Raw genomic sequence first — 23,560 nt, forward strand, 5'->3', positions numbered from 1 at the left:
TTTATATCTAGGTCCTCCAACGAATCGGACATCCTAACGGTTTTTAATTTTTCCTAATTGTCGTCCTAGCGGCCCTCCCCGCTTCCGGGCGGGGGGGGGGTTGTGTGCCTACACGTATGTATGTGTGTGTGGTGTGTTTGGTGCGTCCCGCTGGTGATAGCGGGGTGAGGTTGCCACTACCTAACAGTTCGCAGAGGTCTTGGAGTGACCCCCTGCGAAAGCGTGACGTGGACCCGTCAGGAGTAGTTCTCGGCCGAGTCCGGGCGCTAGCGAGCAGTTGGAGTACCTGCCCGCCGTGGCAGTGCCTACTAAGAGGACCCCGGACTCACAGTCACCGAGAAGCTCCCGAAGCGGTGAGGCTGTACGCCGTTTATACAAACGTGCGGTATCTGCGCCCCACAGATACTTCCACCGGATGGTGTTAATTTCTCCGAAGCCCGTTTGACACCGTTAGGTGGGCAACGGAGAAACCGCGACTGGCGCGTCGAGAAACAAGAATTAGTTGTACGCTGCGAGTGCAGCTGCGGTTGCACCGCGACTGACCAGGTAGTAAACTACCTGAGCAGGCGGGGTGGGACCGGTCGCTTATCGGTCGCTATTGTTCACAACAAAGGCGCGGGTCACTTCCCGGAATTTGCCTTTCGGCGAATCTCAGGTAGCGGTCCCCCGTCTCTACGGAGAACAATAGACGGCAGGTAGGGCGCTCTTGCTAAGCACGAGTGCTCAGCTCGAGTGCCAAACCCGGTATGCGCTTCGCGCCATTTCATGTCGACTTTTATACACACACATTATACACGCGTTTCGGTCGGCTCGCCCTCGACGAGCGACGGAGACGGATAGATATATCGTGCATATCGAGGGACTGCGTTAATAATCTTTGAATAATAATAATAATAAATAACTCAATCACAATAATTGACAACATTTCATTTTTTAATCGCATATTTTAAGAGAAATTAAATAAAAAAAAAAAAAAAACGATAAATGTGATGATGACGTCATACATACGGAGGAATAAAAAATAAAAATACTATCACATTTACACTAGACATTAACAGGGTAGGTATGGCATGTGTCAAATTTCATATTAATGTAATTTTTGTGAATTATTATATAAATAAGTAGCTTGAAATTTTTTGAAATGTATATAATATATCGTCATTACTTAATTAACTTACTTGTGTTGTTATCATTATCCTTCTAATATTATAAATGTTACTATTTCACGCAAATATTACTGAACTGATTACAATGAACTTGGATTAACACATAGGATAGGTTTTATCCTGTTGAAAAAATAAATAAAAGTCGACACAGCAAATTAAATAAGTAATTATTATTAACCAACTCTCTATCTATAAATATAGATCCCTCGTAGTTATTAAGTATAGTAGAGCCATTTTAAAATAGGCAACATTTGACAGTTCAACAAAATTCAACAACGTAACCTAGTAACGACGACATAGAATAACAAGATATTTCGTTTTGTTAGAACTGCACATTTGCTTAACTTTTTTCAATTACGACTACATAATATTAATTATAATAATAATGACCGATAAAAGTAATTTTTTTTAAGATTTCATTTTATTTTACTGATAAACCATTCTAAACATAATAAATACCAGAGACGTTACTCTAAAAATCGAAATCTGACATCTAGAATCGAATGCTTCACTTTAATCGATGTTTACTGCGCTCAGGTGCATTACGAAGATTTAAGGAATCTACAACGGTACGACAATATAATAATTCATCAAAACATGGATACGTCATTGTCGCTATTGAATTAATCGTAATTGCAGTTGATGATGATGATATATATAAGTAACTTAATGATTAGGTAAATAATAAACTATTAATTAACTACCTACATTCGTGTTATTATCGATTCGTCATAATATTGTTACTACTCCTCTGTCTATTATTTAGGTATTGCTTATTATGCGTTATTATGCGACGATATTAAGTTAACACAATAATAATATTATAATAAATACGCAATTGTGAATCGTAGTCTCGTTCTCGCGCGGCCTATATAATATTTTGACAATATTAAAACGTGCGGGCGTTGCGGTGTGGTGTGCGTACTATGTACCTACTAGCTGTTAGTACCTGTGACTGTGAATATAATATTGTGACAAATATGTGACATTTATTTATAATATTGTCATTTCGTTATTGTGGCACATTCGTATTGTTATTATTTTTGTATTTAAAGGACGTTAAACATATTCGACCGATCGCCGAACTGTGTGTGTAGCCGGCCGCGCGGTCGTCGTTTGCGTTATGCTGTTCTACAACAGGTCACATTCATCCCCCTAAAAACCATCGCAAACATATTATATGGCGATTACGAATAGTTTCACCTTAACGTCTGTATATCAGTGTATTGAGAGAGCCTTTTTCGAAACGACAATCGGTTTAATTACAGGTGAAATGATAATTTTAAAGTTGACACCGCGCACGCGGATAGCCCTTGGCAAAATTTAAACGTCCATCGCTATCGATGCGCTCCTCGAGCGTCGCGCGGGCTTGCACACTACGAGGGCCGATCTCAAAAGGGACGAGAAACATGTGAAACGTATACTTTTAAACGTTAATTTCACGTAAAATATACGTTCGAACGGAGGCATGTTAGTGAAAAGTTTCAAGCGCGACCGCGAGAAAACGTATCTCGATTGCACGGTTCCCCGTGAGGTAAACCGTCCATTCGATTCCTACACTAGCGACACCGTACGTCGAATACAGTGAAACCTACTAAGTACTACTTATTTAGACTAATTATTATTACATACTATTGTCGACGTAAAGTTGAATTTTAATTAACAAAAATGGCAGACACCGCAGTCGAAACTGAAACTCCGGCGCCAGCGTCGACGCCCGCGAAGAAAGCGCCCAAAGCAGCAGCAGCAGCAGCAGCAGCGGCGTCGGGAGGAGCCAAGAAAGCGGCCAAAGCAAGATTGGCGCACCCGAAGACGTCGGAAATGGTGAACACTGCTATCAGCGATCTCAAAGAGCGTAGCGGCTCTTCCCTGCAGGCGATCAAGAAGTACATATCGGCCACGTACAAGGTGGACGCGGATAAACTGGCGCCGTTCATTAGGAGATATCTCAAGGGCGCCGTCGAATCCGGCACGCTCGTTCAGACGAAGGGCAAGGGCGCATCTGGCTCGTTCAAACTGGAGTCAAAGTCCTCCGCGGCCAAGAAGAAGACCTCTCCGTCGAGCGGAGCCGCCGGCAAGGGCTCCGGAGCGGCGGCGGCCGTCAAGGTGCGCAAATCTGGCGGCGGTGGCAAGGCGCAAGCGGCCGCCAAAAAGACGGCCGTCAACGCAGGCAGCAGGTCCAAGAAGGCGGCGGCAGCCGCCGCCGCAGCAGCGGCCGCAGACTCGTCGTCCTCGCCGTCCAAGTCGAAAGCGTCAGCGGTGAAAGACAAGAAAGTAGCTGCAGGCAGAAAGAAGCCCGCCGCGGCCGCCAAGAAGGCGCCGGCTGCGGGCAAGGCGGCCGCAAAACCCGCCGCAGCAGCGTCGGCCGCCGCGCCGAAGGCTAAGAGGAGTGCCAAACCGCCGACGAAGAAGCCGAAGGCACCGAAACCGAAGAAAGCGGCAACGCCAAAATCCAAAGCGGCCACCGCCAAGAAAGCCTCGGCCGCGTCCAAGAAGTGAACGTGTGGTGTGCGTGCAATCGATCAATCGCAAGCGCAAGCGCAACCTAATTCGACTTCGAGGAAGGTTAAGGTTGGAACTGGTTATGCAGTGCAGCGGCGACGGCGAGTGCATCGGGCACAAGTCTCAGCAAAATAGATACATATTATATATTATCTATCGCCAAAAAGCCCTTCTCAGGGCTAACATATATTTTCGAATGCGCACTCACTACGAACGTTAACGTTTCCTTCCAATTTGCGAGGACGAACAAGCAACTTGTAGGTACCTACACAATAAAACTACAATTATTACAATTTTACAAATTACATAATAGTTATGTAACATCATAATATATTATAGTAGCAACTAGCAACATGCATGCACAATATAATAACAACAAGAAAATCAAATCTACTACTAACTAATCTACAGCTTTACGTTAGGTTAGGTTTAGGTTTAGGTTTAGGTTTAGGTTAGGTTAGGTTAGGTTAGGTTTCTTAAAAAAAAACTACACAGAAATAGGAGCCCCGCGAAGCGGGGCTCCGTCGACGCGCAATGAAATAAGGAATAAATAAAAAAAAACATCAAAATATACCTACGTAATACGTACGGTAAACACACACGTTACTTTTTACCTTCAACTTGCAAAATAAAATATTATGTAACTATTCATCGCACACTGCAACACGCTACCACACAGACAGACACAGACACAGACACAGACACAGCACAGACACCGCCCGCCCGCCCCACACCAGCGCACGCCGCCCGACCGACCGCCCGCCCGACGCCCGACTCCCGATAGTACATTTTACCGAAACTTACTAAATACCTACTCTCTAAAATCTATACATACCTACTGCTATGAATAATTATTATTAATACCTAATTATTGATGGTTGTCTAGACAACACAGTCTGTTTCTGTCACCTGACAAGTTACTTTAAAAACAATCAACTAATCGTTATTATTATGAGTAACTAGCGGTCCGCCCCGGCTTCGCCCGTGGTAGGTACATATTTACGTTTTCTCTACATAAAAACCATCCTCGTACTTCAAGGAATATAATAAAAAAAAAAAAGAATTATCGAAATCGGTTCAGCCGTTCCCGAGTTATGCGCTTACCAACACATTTTGCGATTCATTTTTATATAATATGAGTAATAATAATATTTGGGGATGCTGTACACCGAATCAAAAAAAAAAATAATATTAATTAAAAGATGCTTAAATATTGTTTGTGTGTGAAATGCGAAAAAAAAAATTAACATTTTGTAAATAAATAAAATATTATATTGTACATAACAATATATTATTATTATTTGACACGGTCGTGTTCACTGCGCATCGCTCGTCGTTTGTGTTCGCTCGCATTTCACGGCGTCATGCCCACCGCAATCACTAGGACGCGTAGCCGTACACGGTACAATATATATTAAATCCGATGGTAATGTTTAAAAAAAACATACTTTAGTGATCGGCGCGTATCGTTGTACGTATCAGTTTTTCGTTTATTATACTGTCAAAGAAGAAAACCGTAAATAATGTCTGGACGCGGTAAAGGCGGTAAAGTGAAGGGGAAGGCAAAGTCACGTTCCAACCGTGCCGGTCTGCAGTTCCCCGTCGGCCGTATTCACAGATTGCTCAGGAAGGGCAATTACGCGGAGCGCGTGGGCGCCGGTGCCCCGGTCTACCTGGCGGCCGTGATGGAGTACCTGGCGGCTGAAGTTCTCGAGTTGGCCGGCAACGCGGCGCGCGACAACAAGAAGACTAGAATTATTCCGAGACATCTGCAATTGGCCATACGTAACGACGAAGAGCTGAACAAGCTCCTCTCCGGCGTGACCATAGCACAGGGCGGTGTATTGCCTAACATTCAGGCTGTGCTGCTGCCCAAGAAGACGGAGAAGAAGGCCTAATTGGATTGCATTGCATTGCATTGCATTTACCAATAACGATACAATTACATATTTTTATGTATGTTCATCATAATATTATTATGAATTGTTCAAAAGGCCCTTTTCAGGGCCGCAATATATGTCTTGACAACAACGATAGATAGAGTTTCTAGCAGCCTAAACTCTCATCTCTTCAGTGATCGTTTACCATTTGACACGTACACCAGAACATGAATAATATTAATCTATGTACAATAAACTAGCTGCGCTCCGCGGTTTCACCCGCATTTAATATTATATTATAATATAGCCTTTAACCCTAGAACCGTACCCGTATTAAAAAAAGTAACATTCATTTGAGTCTTTTTAATTTAATTTATAATGGCATTTTTGTATTTGATCAGTAGTTCCTGAGATTAGCGCGTTCAAACAAACAAACAAACTCTTCAGCTTTATAATATTAGGATATATTATGTAGATAAGAATTATACATAATAATTATTATAGATGTTTAATTGTTTAGTTTATAATAAACCCCTTCTTGTTGAACGCATCAAAATCCGTTCCGTTTCATTTTATGTTTGTTTGTAATATATATTATAATAACTAGCTGTGCCCCGCGGTTTCACCCGCATTGCTCCGCTCCTATTGGTCTTAGCGTGATTATATTATATTATAGCCTATAGCCTTCCTCGATAAATGGGCTATCTAACACCGAAATAATTTCTGAAATTCGATTAGTAGTTCCTGAGATTAGCGTGTTCAAATAAACAAACAAACTCTTCAGCTTTATAATATGATTGTTTTCCTATCCTGAAGATTAAGATAAATTATGTAAATTGAATCTTACTATTGTGACAAATATCTGCTCGATGTACGTATTCGAAGCTGATACTGGACTATTTCTCCTTTCTGCAGAGGACAATACCTATATTGTGTTTTCTAGATGATTGCGCAAGTCACTTCGTTTTCGTCAAGCGGGAAACTTGGAATATTGAAAGTAGGGAGGCGAGCAACTGTTTTCATACTTCGTATTGTGTAAGCTGGAAATTTAAATAAATATTAAATCAAGTAAAATTTGATTTATTTAAAGAAAAACCCTTTCCCGTAGGATTTCCGGGATAAAACCTATCTTATGTCCTTTCTCGGGTATCAAAATATCTCTATACCAAATTTCAATCAATCAATATTATAATATCAATATTATATTTATTTTGACAGACATCGTCAGTTTGATTTATTGGTGTCAATTAAAAAAAATAAAAAAGTTTAACACAAATAAGGTTTCATATATTATCTTTAATTAAGATACATATTTTAAAATAAAACCCTCCTTGATGATTCCCAATTCGACTGTAGTCTGTACTGTTATTTTACCTTAGCCTTATGTGATTTAAAAAAAAAATAAAATGCCAAATGTAAACATCTAAATGATTCACCGCATGTTCACCGCCCACTGTGTGGAGGGGACGCTTACGCTCCACGGTATTGGCCGATAACCAAAAGTGCTAGCTCGCATTACTAACCGACGGCCGTAACGCCGTGTGGCGCGATCTGGACCGGTTTTATACAGAAACGGAAAAAATTTGGAATATACAGTTTCAATTGATTGTACTTATACTACAACAAGCAACATGCCGCCAAAAACGAGTGGAAAGGCCGCCAAGAAGTCCGGAAAAGCGCAGAAGAACATCTCCAAGTCTGACAAGAAAAAGAAGAAGCACAAGAGGAAGGAGAGCTACGCCATTTACATTTACAAGGTGCTCAAGCAGGTCCACCCCGACACCGGTATCTCCTCGAAGGCCATGTCCATCATGAACTCGTTCGTGAACGACATTTTCGAGCGCATCGCCGCGGAGGCGTCCCGGCTCGCTCACTACAACAAGCGGTCGACCATCACGTCGCGAGAGGTGCAAACCTCCGTGCGGCTGCTGCTGCCCGGCGAGCTCGCCAAGCACGCGGTCAGCGAGGGCACAAAGGCTGTCACCAAGTACACGAGCTCCAAGTGAGCGGTGAGCGGTCGTCGGGACAACGGCGTGGCGTGTTCGACTTATCGAACGCCCGCTCGCTCGCGTTTTGTGTTTATTATTATTATATACTATCAAAACAACAACGGCCCTTTTCAGGGCCACAATATATTTCATGAATGAATTGTGTGTGTGTGTACACGCCAAAAATACGTTTCTCCAACACGAACAACAGCAGTGAGAAAAAAAAAACCTAAAGTTGTAATTTTGAAATTCGAATTTCGAATTATACGTTCAACAATAATTATTAACGTTGGTCATATTTTGTGGGTATGATTTATTTTATTTTATTTACAAACTAGGGCTTCGCCCGTGGTACATATTATTTCGCAATAATAAAAAGTAGCCTATGTATGTTCTTTCTCAGCGTCTAAAGATTGCCTGTGCCAAATTTCATCAAAATCGGTCCAGTAGTTTTGATGATGACAAATAAAAACAAATTCATAATAAATTATATACCATCATGATTTGGCTCGATATTTTTATACATGTTACATAATTTTTTTTCACTCACAACCATTTTATTACTTATATATTAATATAACAACGCAATGCGATTTCATGTACTATCTTTGAATCAATATTATATTTATTTTGACAGACATCGTCAGTTTGATTTATTGGTGTCAATTTAAAAAAATAAAAAAGTTTAACACAAATAAGGTTTCATATCTTTAATTAAGTTAAGATATTAAATAAAATCCTCCTTGATGATTCCCAATTCGACTGTAGTCTGTACTGTTATTTTACCTCAGCCTTATGTCAAAACGTAAATTTAATTGATATACAACAAAAAATTAATAATATTAATTATTAAATGGAGAAATAATTAAACTTGTACAGTTAATTTGAAGTTATTTTTTTTTTAATAACTGTTTAACAAATAAATGGTAGATTGATTAGTTATCGCCCGCGGCTGTGCCTGCATTGTTCAGAACGTAACAAATTATATATACTAAAAGCTTCCTCGAGATGCAGCCTATCTATTGAAATAAACCGCATCAAAATCGGTTCTCTAGTTTTAATTATACAAATTTATATAGGGAATATAGCACACACGGACAGACATTCAAACCGATTTTCTGTTATATTTATATAGTTTTGTGTTTTGCAATAGTTTTGGTAAATTAATATTTTGTACTAGATTTCCGCCCGCGGCTTCGCCCGCGTTTTCAAAGGAAAACCCGCATAGTTCCCGTTCCCGCGGGATTTCCGGGATAAAACCTACCCTATGTGTTAATCCAAGTTACCTTCTATATGTGTGCTAAATTTCATTGTAATCGGTTCAGTAGTATTTTTCCGGACGTATAGAAATTTTCCTGGTGTATGGAAATTTTCCGGACTGAGAAAATTTTTCCTAACCTAACCTAACCTAACCTAACCTAACCTCTCCTAACCTAACCTAACCTCTCCTAACCTAACCCAACCTAACCCAACCTAACCTAACCTAACCTAACCTAACCTAACCTAACCTAACCTAACCTAACCTAACCTCTCCTAACCTAACCTAACCTAACCTAACCTAACCTAACCTAACCTAACCTAACGTAACCTAACCTAACCTAACCTAACGTAACCTAACGTAACCTAACCTAACCTAACCTAACCTAACGTAACCTAACCTAACCTAACCTAACCTAACCTAACCTCTCCTAACCTAACGTAACCTAACGTAACCTAACGTAACCTAACCTAACCTAACCTAACCTAACGTAACCTAACCTCTCCTAACCTAACGTAACCTAACGTAACCTAACGTAACCTAACCTAACGTAACCTAACCTAACCTAACCTAACCTAACCTAACCTAACCTAACCTCTCCTAACCTAACCTAACCTAACCTCTCCTAACCTAACCTAACCTAACCTAACCTAACCTAACCTAACCTCTCCTAACCTAACCTAACCTAACCTAACCTAACCTAACCTAACCTAACCTAACCTAACCTAACCTAACCTAACCTAACCTAACCTAACCTAACCTAACCTAACCTAACCTAACCTAACCTAACCTAACCTAACCTAACCTAACGTAACCTAACGTAACCTAACCTAACCTAACCTATCCTTTTCCACCTTATAGAAATTTTTCCTGACGTATAGAAATTTTCCTGGCTTATATAAATGTTCCTGACTTATAGAAATTTTCCGGACTTATAAAAATTCTCCTGTCTTATAGAAATTTTCCTTTCTTATGGAATAATCAAGTTGAAGATTACTCGAGATCTCAAAAACGGCGCAACGGATTTTGATGCGGTTTATTTTAATAGATATAATTTTTAAATGTTCATAAAATTTGCAACCGAACGAGGCCGCGGCGAATTTCTAGTTAGGTATATTATGAACGTATTATGTATTTGTTGGTATTTTTTTTTTTTTTTTTTAGTGCTGTTTTGTTTTGGTATACGAAAATACCTATGTAGAGTATGAAGTAAAATAAATATAGTTTGAAAAACTAAAAAACACGCTTTCAAGTTAGATACATACCACTAAAAAGTAGAAAATAATAATTCTTTAATCTTGTAATCAAGCAATAACCAAGACATATTTTATTTTTGAACGCATTTTTATGAAACTTTGCACCTATGTAGAGTATGTATGAAGTAAAATAAAAAAGTAGAATAATTTCCATCCATTTTGGATAAGGTACATGTAAATTTAATGAATAGATCCAGTACGACCATACCATAATGACGAACATAACAATATTATGACATGGGCTGTGTATGACATTGACAATATTATGACAGTGCAGATTGCACATTGCACATTGAAGATCGTTTTTTTTTTTTGTTTTCGAGTTCGAGTAGTTAATTTTGCATCAGGAATCGTGCAAATCCAACACAAAACTTTGATTATTATTATTTTATCTCTCTTTTCTCGACATACACACCGCGCGAACGGTTACTTATCGATGTCTCTCTCGCACTCGACTACGATGAATAACGAAACGGAGACGAGTGTACCTAATGTGTTTATAAAAACGGCGTCGTACCCGTTTTCGTCACACCGGGTTTGGCACTCGAGCTGAGCACTCGTGCTTAGCAAGAGCGCCCTACCTGCCGTCTATTGTTCTCCGTAGAGACGGGGGACCGCTGCCTGAGATTCGCCGAAAGGCAATTTCCGGGAAGTGACCCGCGCCTTTGTTGTGAACAATAGCGACCGATAAGCGACCGGTCCCACCCCGCCTGCTCAGGTAGTTTACTACCTGGTCAGTCGCGGTGCAACCGCAGCTGCACTCGCAGCGTACAACTAATTCTTGTTTCTCGACGCGCCAGTCGCGGTTTCTCCGTTGCCCACCTAACGGTGTCAAACGGGCTTCGGAGAAATTAACACCATCCGGTGGAAGTATCTGTGGGGCGCAGATACCGCACGTTTGTATAAACGGCGTACAGCCTCACCGCTTCGGGAGCTTCTCGGTGACTGTGAGTCCGGGGTCCTCTTAGTAGGCACTGCCACGGCGGGCAGGTACTCCAACTGCTCGCTAGCGCCCGGACTCGGCCGAGAACTACTCCTGACGGGTCCACGTCACGCTTTCGCAGGGGGTCACTCCAAGACCTCTGCGAACTGTTAGGTAGTGACAACCTCACCCCGCTATCACCAGCGGGACGCACCAAACACACCACACACACATACATACGTGTAGGCACACAACCCCCCCCCCGCCCGGAAGCGGGGAGGGCCGCTAGGACGACAATTAGGAAAAATTAAAAACCGTTAGGATGTCCGATTCGTTGGAGGACCTAGATATAAAAGCCTTTATGGCCTTCTTAGTCAGGGAGAACCCGGAGGTGCTGGATGCATTTAAAGCACACAGCGCCGCCGGGGCTCAAAAACTTGCCGCGCCCGTTGCGCAACCGTTAAGGGACTCTCCTGAGTCCCCACCGCTGTCCCCAGTGGCAGTCGAAGCGGGGTTCGAAGCCCCGACCGTTATGGAGTGCGAGAGCGCTCCAGAGTCAGAGTCAATAGCTTCGGAGGCGGAGTCCTCAAATTCGTCAGACGGCTTCGAAACCGTCACAAATAAAAAGAGACGCAAACTAAAAAATGCTGCTCCGCCCGCCAAACGGAACGCGACCGTTCGCGATTCCGCGCGCGCCGAATCTAGCCGTGCGCCCCCCGCCCCTCAGGCATCCGCCCCTCAGGCACCCGAAGGCCCGACCGCGGGCAACGCCGCGACGCGTAAACCGCCCTCCCCTCCCCCCGTCTATGTGAGGGATAAGTCCGCGTGGCTGAAGATCTCAGCCTTTTTAGATAGTGAAGGAATCTCCTTCAAAGCTCGTCCAACTAAGGACAACATTCGAGTTCAGTTATTAACGTCTACCCATCACAGGGTTTTCACTTCATATTTAAGAGACCAAAACATAGGCGGTCATTCGTTCCCCCTTCCGGAGGAACGCTCTTTAAGAGTCGTTATAAAAGGGATCCCCAAAGAGATCTCTGCCGATCAAGTCTTCAATGACTTGAAAGACCAAGGTTTCCCTGTGCAGGAGTGCTTCCGCATGCACAATAGAATCACTAAAGCACCATATGACATGGTCCTCGCGGTCCTAGATCGTACCCCGAAGGGTAAAGACATTTTTAAAATGCGGCATTGCTGCAAACTCTCAGGGCTCAAGGTGGAAACACCCGACTCCCACAGCTATATTAGACAGTGTCATCGCTGTCAACTTTACGGGCACTCTGCTCGTAACTGTTTTTCGCGGCCTCGCTGCGTCAAATGTTTAGGCGACCACGGCACGGAGGATTGCACGAGGTCCAAAGATTTGCCTAATGAGGATCCACCGTCCTGCGTACTATGTGAGACTTCGGGTCACCCCGCGAACTACCGGGGTTGCCCGAAGGCTCCCAAACACAGGGCGGGGGGTCGCCAGAAGGCGAACAAACCTCGCGGGATCGCCCGCGCCGGGGCTCAACCCCCACAACCAAAGCCGGTCTTTATACCGGCTCCACCTCCCAAGACAAACGCTTGGACGAAACCTCCGTCACTAGTGACGCAGGCCCAGTCGAGCGTGGCGGTGCCGCCTTCAGCGGCTCCCGCTATACATATAGCACCGAAGCCCTCAGCTAAAGTGCACACACCCGAATTAGACTTGCCTGACGAGTCTATCGCAAACCTCGTTTACTTAATGAATTATATTCATGAAATCAACTTTGATGAGGTAAATCTAGTTGCAAACCAACTTAGGAATGCCAAAAGCAGCCTAGAGAGAATCCATATATTAGCAGCTCATAGGGAGTTGGTAATAAAACTTAACAAGACTCCCTAATGGCTACCACAAGTAGAATTAAACCTAGAGCGATCTCCGTAGTTACTTTTAACGCGGACGGCCTTCTCAAACAGACTAACTTAGTTAGGGACTTTGTCACTAGACGGCGTGTCGATGTGCTAGTAATGCAAGAGACATTCCTTAAGCCTTTTAACCGCAATCCGCGAATCGCCAACTACATGTTGGTGCGTAACGACCGCGTAAACAGCCCCTTAGGCGGCACCCTTATATATTACAGAAGGGCCTTGCACTGCACGCCCATCGACACGCCGCCTCTAATTAACCCTACAACTACAACATCCAAATTTAATTAAATGAACCACAACATGGGTCATGGGTGACCCCAAAATAAAAAACTGATTACTTACAAAATATTAAACTTTAATAAATTTAAACAATATTACAAGGTTTTTTGGTTATCAAGGGAACACTTAAGGGAAAAAAAAATAGTACAAATCTGAAAATCTAGATACATTGGTGACAAATAGGTAACCTGTGTTGTGCACATATATTTTTCGAGCACTTAACACATTTCTCTCTGCCCTTCCTATCTTTGGCTCTAGTGCATAAATAGCAGCGGGAACTTAAAGTTGATCGAGCTTGGGCTACCTGAGCACTGTTTTCTTCATCTACTCCCAAAACATGAAGCATTATCACTTTAAGAGATTGAGGCAAATTTTTGACCTCATCAAGGCGGCGTTTCACGTAGGGCTGTACTAATTGAAGGCTTAGGTTTCTTAGAAAGTAGTTCCTTTTCAGTTTACTCCTGCGAATGTTTGCCTTGAGTATTACATATGAATTTATACCTCCAGCATCAAGCATGCCGTAGAAAAATCTTAGCGGCCACCTTCGTGTTTTTCTTGCTGTTGTCTTAGAATGACTTAATTGGTCAAACGTGTCAACGCCGCCTTTCGTGGCGTTATAATCCAGTATTATTGCGGGTTTTTGTGTATTAGGGTCAATTTCACCGCTGTTGTGCATTGTAGAAATCAGGACAACACATTTGTTTTTCTTCGGGACATGAGATACTAATGTGATGTTTTTATCAAACGCAAATACCGAAGTAGGGAAATCTTTTTTCTTTGCTAAAAACTTTGGAGGTATTTCGGGTTTGTTCTTTCGCAACGTGCCTATCATTGTTAGTCCAATATTGCGTAACTCATTTGCAAGTTGAATTGAGGAGAACCAGTTATCCATAGTTATGTTTCGGTTTGTATGATGAATAGGTTCCGATAGCTTCAAAACATAATAGGATGGGATAGACTGTCCTGTAGGGCATTCTGTCATTCTACCTACATATGGAATTGCAGATATCATGTAAGCAGTCTTAGCATCACACATCATTACAACTTTCATGCCATATTTATCAGGTTTTTGTGGCATATATACAATAAATTTACAGCGACCACGGAATCCAAGTATTTGTTCGTCTACTGTTACATATTCCGACGGAGTGTAGTACTCAGAGCATAGTACTTGAAATTTGTCCCATACCTCACGCAGCGCTGCAAAATTATCATTGACTTTCCTTGCTTCACGTGTCTCATGATCATCAAACCGCAGGTAATTTACCAAAAATTCGAACCTGTTCTTTGACATTGTAGCCCTGAAAATAGGTGGACCATCCACAATCGACCATAACTCGGACAAGTTTGTTTTAGCTGTTTTGTATAAACCACTACGATACATTAATCCAAATAAAGCCATCAACTCCACTTTATCAGTTTTAGAAGTGTAACGTTGGTTTTTTATGGTCTCAGAAATTCTGTCAATTTGTGAATTGGTATGCATCACAATAATATCCAATATTTCGTCTGGAAAAAATAGCTTCCACGCTTCTAACTCGGTTTTTGCGTCGCGTGCGATACCTTTAGGACCAGGTTGATTTATCACGATGTTTCTACTTGCAGTGCGTGTATTAGGAACAGTGAACGGAGTTCTTCGCCAAGTATAACCATTTTTGCCCATACAGAAATCAGACAGAAGAACATCATCATCATCTGATCCAGATTCAACATCAAACAAATCATCTTCATCGGAGTGTTCGGATATATGTTCATTTTCTGCAGTTTCAGATCCATCATCGTCCGAAGAACTGGAGGTTTCACCTTCATATTCCTCCAAAAGTTTCTCAATTTCATAACTTTCAAGGGCACGTGACGTTGAGGCCATATTGAAAGACTATTCGTGAAATAAACGTGAAATCACACAACAGTTAATCACAAAAAAATAGTTTCGATAACCACAACACGGGTCGCGGGCGACCCCAAACTGCAATATCTCCGAAACTAATGAGCGTGCGCACCCCGCTATGCGTCACGGGCCACTGATTACTAATTACGGAAGGTACCTAGACGCACAGTGTTGTAGGTGCAAAACTCGCTAAATTAGAATAAAAATATGTGTGCGTGGGGTCACCCATGACCCTATGTTGTGGTTCTAGGGTTAACTTAGAAGCCACAGTGATCAAGGTGTCTATGACCGGTCATCAACCCGTCATAATCGCCTCGGTCTATCTCTCACCGTCAAAGGCAATCTTGGAGAGCGATCTCAGAGCCTTGCTTGCACTGGGCGACTCGGTCATTCTGGCCGGCGACCTCAACTGCAAGCACTGGAACTGGAATAGCTCCTACGAGAATGCCAATGGCAAACGACTAGACCGACTGACTGACCTACTTAACGTCACGATTGTAGGCCCCTTAGAACCGACTCATTTTCCGAAGAACACGGGACACAGACAGGACGTGCTCGATGTGGCGGTGATGCGGAACGTGACGCTACAGTTGCGCTCCGTTGAAACGTTGCACGAGCTCGACTCTGATCACAGGCCCGTGTTGTTCGAACTGGGTCCCCCCGATAGCACCACCGTAGAGTACATGACGAAGGTAGACTGGCGAAAGTTGCACGAGGCCTTACAGCCCGTCGACTCGCCAGAGCTGGAGTCTGTACCTGACAAAATCGACACGGTCGTAGAGGCGCTCGACGCGGTCTCCTCGGTCACCAGCCACATTCAATCCAAGATTGAATACGCGTCCCGGCGGGTCCCCGTTGGCCTCGGCCACCGGTTGGATCTGCCCCCGGACGTACGAAGGCTGGTGGGCGATAAGAACGCGGCGACGCGCGCCTACGACCGAGCACCGACAGACGAAAACCGTAGAATACTTCGTTCCTTACAGAGAGAGGTAAGAGAGCGAATTCACGAATTACGCAACGAGCGGTGGGACTCTTTACTTAGCGATCTCTCTCCCTCGCACACTGCCTACTGGCGGCTTGCGAGGACTCTCAAATCTGATGGTATTGCCGCCACGCCACCGCTCATTCGTCCTGACCAACCTCCCGCTTTTGACGATTTTGAGAAGGCCGAATGCTTAGCTGACAGTTTAGAGGAACAATGTTCCCCCAATCTCGACATGACCGACTCGACTCACATTAACGTAGTTAATCAAGAGATCGCACGTTTTACCGAAACCCCTCGTATCGATGCCGAGCCCTTGTCACCAACGACGGCCACCGAAGTAAAATCACTTATCAAGTCACTTGCCAATAGGAAGTCCCCAGGTGGAGACTCTATTCCCAATAGAGCTCTAAAAAGCCTGCCGCCCGCCCTTATCGCTCTCCTAGTAGCCACCTTTAATTGTCTCCTGGCCAATTGTACCTTCCCCGCTAAGTGGAAGGAAGCAATTGTGATCGGGATCCACAAACCGGGCAAACCCCGGAACGTGGCATCTAGTTACCGTCCCATCAGTCTCCTCAGCTCTCTGGGGAAAATCTATGAGAGAATCATCTCTAAACGCCTCTGGGACGCAGTCATTGCCAAAAAGCTGCTCCCGGACGAACAGTTCGGTTTTAGGCGAGCTCACTCATGTCCTCACCAAGTACACCGCATCACGGAGTACATTCTCGCGGGCCTCACCCGCCTCACACCCCACAGAACGGGAGCGGTCTTCTTTGACGTAGCGAAGGCGTTCGACAAGGTCTGGCACAACGGTTTGATTTACAAACTGTACACTCTCGGCGTGCCAGACAGTCTCGTGTTCATCATACGAGACTACTTGTCTAACCGGTCCTTCCGCTACAGACTAGACGGCACGCTCTCGTCTTCACGTCCCATCCAGGCCGGAGTCCCTCAGGGCTCCGTCTTGTCGCCCCTCCTATTCGCGCTATACACTAGCGACATCCCTAAGCACGATAAAGTGCAACTATCCCTCTTCGCGGACGACACGGCACTCTACGTGTCGAGTCCATACCGCAAAAGAATAACTCCACTCCTACAATCCGCGACCGATGCACTAGGCAAATGGTTTCGCAAATGGGGTATCACTGTGAACCCCGACAAGAGCGCCGCCGTGCTCTTCAGGCGCGGCGGCCCCGAGGCCATAGATAGTGTCAAACTCTATGGCCAAGTCATTCCGTGGCAAAAGCACACCAAATTCTTAGGCGTCACTCTAGACGCACACATGTCATTCAAAGCCCACATTAAGGCAGTCCGTAAGAAAGCCAGCTATGTTCTTAGCCGGCTCTATTACCTTATAAACAGTCGCAGTAAAATGTCCCTTAGACATAAGGTGACACTTTACAAAACGGTGGTCCGTCCTATCCTCACTTATAGTAGTGTAGTTTTCGCGCATTGCGCTCCCAGCTCCATACACAAGCTCCAGACGATTCAGTCGCGGTTCATGAGAACGGCGACTGGAGCGCCCTGGTTCGTGCGTAACGTGGACCTACATAGGGACCTAGAACTCCCCACCATAGCCCAATGGATGAAGCAAGCGTCTAAGCGCTACTTCGACAAGGCTAAAAACCACCCCAACCCATTGGTGACAAAGGCCATCGCATACGTCGCGAATCCCGATCCCACTCGTCGTCGCAGGCGGCCGAGACACGTCTTGGACGACTCCGACGACGACATTACCAAAGCCAACGCACGGCTAGACTCGGCGATTGAAGCCCAACGTCGAACCAACCGCGACACCGCACACACCACAGCAGAAAGCGTACACCGTCTTCGCCGGCGAAGACGAGGTCCCTTGTTCCGCGTTCCCGCGCCCACCCGGGTGAGCGCCCGTCCGATTAGGGCCCTTCTGGCCTCCTCCACTCAAGCGACAGCTCAAGCCGAGGTTCGTGGTCCCCGTCAAGGGGGGACGCCCTTGTGCATGTCGCTACCAGGGTGAACCTTCAGTTCACCCCCGCGTCCGCGTTAAAATGTAGAAGCCCTTCTGGCTAACATTGAGAGACACCACACAAAAAAAAAAAAAAAAAACCGTTTTCGTATTCATTCGAAGCGCAACCACTTCTCCGTGCGGTCGTATTTGTTGTTTTATTTCTCTATAATAAATATAGTGAATTCGAATTTCGAACAAGCCCCCCGGTCACAATGGCTCGCACAAAGCAGACCGCTCGCAAGTCCACCGGTGGAAAGGCGCCGAGGAAGCAGCTCGCCACCAAAGCGGCCCGCAAGAGTGCGCCCGCAACCGGTGGCGTGAAGAAGCCCCATCGCTACAGGCCCGGCACGGTTGCTCTGCGTGAGATTCGTCGCTACCAGAAGAGCACTGAGCTACTGATCCGCAAGTTGCCGTTCCAACGTCTCGTTCGTGAGATAGCGCAGGACTTCAAGACCGACCTCCGCTTCCAGAGCTCGGCCGTCATGGCCCTGCAGGAGGCGAGCGAAGCGTACCTCGTAGGTCTATTTGAAGACACCAATCTGTGCGCTATACACGCTAAGAGAGTGACCATTATGCCAAAGGACATTCAATTGGCCCGCCGTATCCGTGGTGAACGCGCCTAAGATCCGTTTGTTGTTTGCATTGTTCGTGTCTCGTGTCGTGTCGTGTGGTGTGTGGTTTCAATATGAAATAACATAACATAACATGACATAGCACAGAGGACACGTCATCGGACATCGAATGTTAAAAAAAAAAGGCCCTTTTCAGGGCCGCACGTGATTCATTTTAATAGTAGGTACCTAACCTAACTATAAACGTTTTCCACTGTGCAGTAACGGAAACATACAACGAAATATCTAATAATATAATGATAATATTGTTATGAGAATGATAAAATGTATTAATATTATTATATTACTATTATAAACAGAAAACTTACCTACCTGATGAATTTTAGATTTTAGTAATGTAATCATTCAGTAGCCATTAACTTTAAATTCTTCTTATGAAATAGTTTTATTTAATACTAGCGGTCCGCCCCGGCTTCGCCCGTGGTACATGTTTACGTTTTCTCTACATAAAAACCATCCTCGTACTTCCAGGAATATAATAAAAAAAGAATTATCGAAATCGGTTCAGCCGTTTTCGAGTTATGCGCTTACCAACACATTTTGCGATTCATTTTTATATATAAGAAGATTATAAATGCGAAAGTTGTTGATGGATGGACGTATGTATGTATGTGTTGAACCGATTACAATGAAATTTAGCACACATAATAATAGAGAGATAATAGAGTACAAGTGAAATGATAGTGAGTGTTGTAGTTTTGCGCGCGTGGGGAAACATATCCATAATACAATAATATATAATATTGTGGAATTAATGAATCGTATGCGGCCCTGAAAAGGGCCTTTTTGTTGTTAATTTGTTTGTTTCAAAATCATCGCCGTGGTGGTCGTACGCCCATCTTTATTCGTACCAAGAATAATAATTATTAAAAGGCCGAATCGATTGCATGGAAGAATTATTGACGTACGTACGAACGGACGGACGATCTTTGAAGTAACACAATTAATTAACCGCCGAATCCGTAGAGGGTACGTCCCTGACGTTTCAGCGCGTACACGACGTCCATTGCGGTGACGGTCTTCCTCTTTGCGTGCTCGGTGTAAGTGACGGCGTCACGGATCACGTTCTCGAGGAATACCTTGAGAACGCCGCGCGTCTCTTCGTATATCAAACCGGATATACGCTTGACGCCACCCCTGCGAGCGAGACGACGGATCGCGGGCTTCGTGATACCCTGGATGTTGTCACGGAGCACCTTCCTGTGCCGCTTAGCGCCACCTTTTCCGAGCCCCTTGCCTCCTTTACCGCGGCCTGTCATATCGCCGACTGTCTTGCGTTATTCTACTCGTTTACTTGCTTACTCGCTGCGTGCCCGAAAGCTTGTGCGCTTCGCGCCATTTCATGTCGACTTTTATACACACACATTATACACGCGTTTCGGTCGGCTCGCCCTCGACGAGCGACGGAGACGGATAGATATATCGTGCATATCGAGGGACTGCGTTAATAATCTTTGAATAATAATAATAATAAATAACTCAATCACAATAATTGACAACATTTCATTTTTTAATCGCATATTTTAAGAGAAATTAAATAAAAAAAAAAAACGATAAATGTGATGATGACGTCATACATACGGAGGAATAAAAAATAAAAATACTATCACATTTACACTAGACATTAACAGGGTAGGTATGGCATGTGTCAAATTTCATATTAATGTAATTTTTGTGAATTATTATATAAATAAGTAGCTTGAAATTTTTTGAAATGTATATAATATATCGTCATTACTTAATTAACTTACTTGTGTTGTTATCATTATCCTTCTAATATTATAAATGTTACTATTTCACGCAAATATTACTGAACTGATTACAATGAACTTGGATTAACACATAGGATAGGTTTTATCCTGTTGAAAAAATAAATAAAAGTCGACACAGCAAATTAAATAAGTAATTATTATTAACCAACTCTCTATCTATAAATATAGATCCCTCGTAGTTATTAAGTATAGTAGAGCCATTTTAAAATAGGCAACATTTGACAGTTCAACAAAATTCAACAACGTAACCTAGTAACGACGACATAGAATAACAAGATATTTCGTTTTGTTAGAACTGCACATTTGCTTAACTTTTTTCAATTACGACTACATAATATTAATTATAATAATAATGACCGATAAAAGTAATTTTTTTTAAGATTTCATTTTATTTTACTGATAAACCATTCTAAACATAATAAATACCAGAGACGTTACTCTAAAAATCGAAATCTGACATCTAGAATCGAATGCTTCACTTTAATCGATGTTTACTGCGCTCAGGTGCATTACGAAGATTTAAGGAATCTACAACGGTACGACAATATAATAATTCATCAAAACATGGATACGTCATTGTCGCTATTGAATTAATCGTAATTGCAGTTGATGATGATGATATATATAAGTAACTTAATGATTAGGTAAATAATAAACTATTAATTAACTACCTACATTCGTGTTATTATCGATTCGTCATAATATTGTTACTACTCCTCTGTCTATTATTTAGGTATTGCTTATTATGCGTTATTATGCGACGATATTAAGTTAACACAATAATAATATTATAATAAATACGCAATTGTGAATCGTAGTCTCGTTCTCGCGCGGCCTATATAATATTTTGACAATATTAAAACGTGCGGGCGTTGCGGTGTGGTGTGCGTACTATGTACCTACTAGCTGTTAGTACCTGTGACTGTGAATATAATATTGTGACAAATATGTGACATTTATTTATAATATTGTCATTTCGTTATTGTGGCACATTCGTATTGTTATTATTTTTGTATTTAAAGGACGTTAAACATATTCGACCGATCGCCGAACTGTGTGTGTAGCCGGCCGCGCGGTCGTCGTTTGCGTTATGCTGTTCTACAACAGGTCACATTCATCCCCCTAAAAACCATCGCAAACATATTATATGGCGATTACGAATAGTTTCACCTTAACGTCTGTATATCAGTGTATTGAGAGAGCCTTTTTCGAAACGACAATCGGTTTAATTACAGGTGAAATGATAATTTTAAAGTTGACACCGCGCACGCGGATAGCCCTTGGCAAAATTTAAACGTCCATCGCTATCGATGCGCTCCTCGAGCGTCGCGCGGGCTTGCACACTACGAGGGCCGATCTCAAAAGGGACGAGAAACATGTGAAACGTATACTTTTAAACGTTAATTTCACGTAAAATATACGTTCGAACGGAGGCATGTTAGTGAAAAGTTTCAAGCGCGACCGCGAGAAAACGTATCTCGATTGCACGGTTCCCCGTGAGGTAAACCGTCCATTCGATTCCTACACTAGCGACACCGTACGTCGAATACAGTGAAACCTACTAAGTACTACTTATTTAGACTAATTATTATTACATACTATTGTCGACGTAAAGTTGAATTTTAATTAACAAAAATGGCAGACACCGCAGTCGAAACTGAAACTCCGGCGCCAGCGTCGACGCCCGCGAAGAAAGCGCCCAAAGCAGCAGCAGCAGCAGCAGCAGCGGCGTCGGGAGGAGCCAAGAAAGCGGCCAAAGCAAGATTGGCGCACCCGAAGACGTCGGAAATGGTGAACACTGCTATCAGCGATCTCAAAGAGCGTAGCGGCTCTTCCCTGCAGGCGATCAAGAAGTACATATCGGCCACGTACAAGGTGGACGCGGATAAACTGGCGCCGTTCATTAGGAGATATCTCAAGGGCGCCGTCGAATCCGGCACGCTCGTTCAGACGAAGGGCAAGGGCGCATCTGGCTCGTTCAAACTGGAGTCAAAGTCCTCCGCGGCCAAGAAGAAGACCTCTCCGTCGAGCGGAGCCGCCGGCAAGGGCTCCGGAGCGGCGGCGGCCGTCAAGGTGCGCAAATCTGGCGGCGGTGGCAAGGCGCAAGCGGCCGCCAAAAAGACGGCCGTCAACGCAGGCAGCAGGTCCAAGAAGGCGGCGGCAGCCGCCGCCGCAGCAGCGGCCGCAGACTCGTCGTCCTCGCCGTCCAAGTCGAAAGCGTCAGCGGTGAAAGACAAGAAAGTAGCTGCAGGCAGAAAGAAGCCCGCCGCGGCCGCCAAGAAGGCGCCGGCTGCGGGCAAGGCGGCCGCAAAACCCGCCGCAGCAGCGTCGGCCGCCGCGCCGAAGGCTAAGAGGAGTGCCAAACCGCCGACGAAGAAGCCGAAGGCACCGAAACCGAAGAAAGCGGCAACGCCAAAATCCAAAGCGGCCACCGCCAAGAAAGCCTCGGCCGCGTCCAAGAAGTGAACGTGTGGTGTGCGTGCAATCGATCAATCGCAAGCGCAAGCGCAACCTAATTCGACTTCGAGGAAGGTTAAGGTTGGAACTGGTTATGCAGTGCAGCGGCGACGGCGAGTGCATCGGGCACAAGTCTCAGCAAAATAGATACATATTATATATTATCTATCGCCAAAAAGCCCTTCTCAGGGCTAACATATATTTTCGAATGCGCACTCACTACGAACGTTAACGTTTCCTTCCAATTTGCGAGGACGAACAAGCAACTTGTAGGTACCTACACAATAAAACTACAATTATTACAATTTTACAAATTACATAATAGTTATGTAACATCATAATATATTATAGTAGCAACTAGCAACATGCATGCACAATATAATAACAACAAGAAAATCAAATCTACTACTAACTAATCTACAGCTTTACGTTAGGTTAGGTTTAGGTTTAGGTTTAGGTTTAGGTTAGGTTAGGTTAGGTTAGGTTTCTTAAAAAAAAACTACACAGAAATAGGAGCCCCGCGAAGCGGGGCTCCGTCGACGCGCAATGAAATAAGGAATAAATAAAAAAAAACATCAAAATATACCTACGTAATACGTACGGTAAACACACACGTTACTTTTTACCTTCAACTTGCAAAATAAAATATTATGTAACTATTCATCGCACACTGCAACACGCTACCACACAGACAGACA

At 43.8% G+C, this 23,560-nt stretch overlaps 7 protein-coding genes across 7 annotated transcripts; 5 read left to right on the forward strand and 2 right to left on the reverse strand.

Annotated features, from left to right (window-relative positions):
* The first annotated feature begins 2,770 nt into the window (after nt 1-2,770).
* On the forward strand, nt 2,771-3,692 carry LOC149895952 (uncharacterized). The gene has a single exon (XM_090118046.1). The coding sequence runs from the start codon at nt 2,835-2,837 to the stop codon at nt 3,663-3,665; it is 831 nt and encodes a 276-aa protein (XP_089974172.1). The 5' UTR covers nt 2,771-2,834; the 3' UTR covers nt 3,666-3,692.
* Nucleotides 3,693-5,048: 1,356 nt separating this feature from the next.
* LOC149895953 (histone H2A) lies at nt 5,049-5,900 on the forward strand. The gene has a single exon (XM_090117992.1). It carries the CDS (start codon nt 5,192-5,194, stop codon nt 5,564-5,566), a length of 375 nt encoding a protein of 124 aa, XP_089974118.1. The 5' UTR covers nt 5,049-5,191; the 3' UTR covers nt 5,567-5,900.
* Nucleotides 5,901-7,149: 1,249 nt separating this feature from the next.
* On the forward strand, nt 7,150-8,039 carry LOC149895954 (histone H2B). The gene has a single exon (XM_090118117.1). The coding sequence runs from the start codon at nt 7,180-7,182 to the stop codon at nt 7,552-7,554; it is 375 nt and encodes a 124-aa protein (XP_089974243.1). The 5' UTR covers nt 7,150-7,179; the 3' UTR covers nt 7,555-8,039.
* Nucleotides 8,040-13,304: 5,265 nt separating this feature from the next.
* On the reverse strand, nt 13,305-15,011 carry LOC149895955 (piggyBac transposable element-derived protein 4). The gene has a single exon (XM_090118387.1). The coding sequence runs from the start codon at nt 15,009-15,011 to the stop codon at nt 13,305-13,307; it is 1,707 nt and encodes a 568-aa protein (XP_089974513.1).
* Nucleotides 15,012-18,126: 3,115 nt separating this feature from the next.
* Nucleotides 18,127-18,922, forward strand: LOC149895956 (histone H3). The gene has a single exon (XM_090118430.1). The coding sequence runs from the start codon at nt 18,214-18,216 to the stop codon at nt 18,622-18,624; it is 411 nt and encodes a 136-aa protein (XP_089974556.1). The 5' UTR covers nt 18,127-18,213; the 3' UTR covers nt 18,625-18,922.
* A 408-nt stretch (nt 18,923-19,330) lies between these two features.
* Nucleotides 19,331-19,947, reverse strand: LOC149895957 (histone H4). Its single transcript, XM_090118133.1, has one exon. It carries the CDS (start codon nt 19,890-19,892, stop codon nt 19,581-19,583), a length of 312 nt encoding a protein of 103 aa, XP_089974259.1. The 5' UTR covers nt 19,893-19,947; the 3' UTR covers nt 19,331-19,580.
* Nucleotides 19,948-21,976: 2,029 nt separating this feature from the next.
* LOC149895958 (uncharacterized) lies at nt 21,977-22,898 on the forward strand. The gene has a single exon (XM_090118045.1). The coding sequence runs from the start codon at nt 22,041-22,043 to the stop codon at nt 22,869-22,871; it is 831 nt and encodes a 276-aa protein (XP_089974171.1). The 5' UTR covers nt 21,977-22,040; the 3' UTR covers nt 22,872-22,898.
* Nucleotides 22,899-23,560: the final 662 nt, after the last annotated feature.

Source organism: Colias eurytheme, chromosome 29 (genome assembly GCF_061535395.1).
Source record: "Colias eurytheme isolate Ceu_HAF_F1 chromosome 29, ilColEury1 Martin Lab GWU primary, whole genome shotgun sequence".
Lineage (NCBI taxonomy): Eukaryota > Metazoa > Arthropoda > Insecta > Lepidoptera > Pieridae > Colias > Colias eurytheme.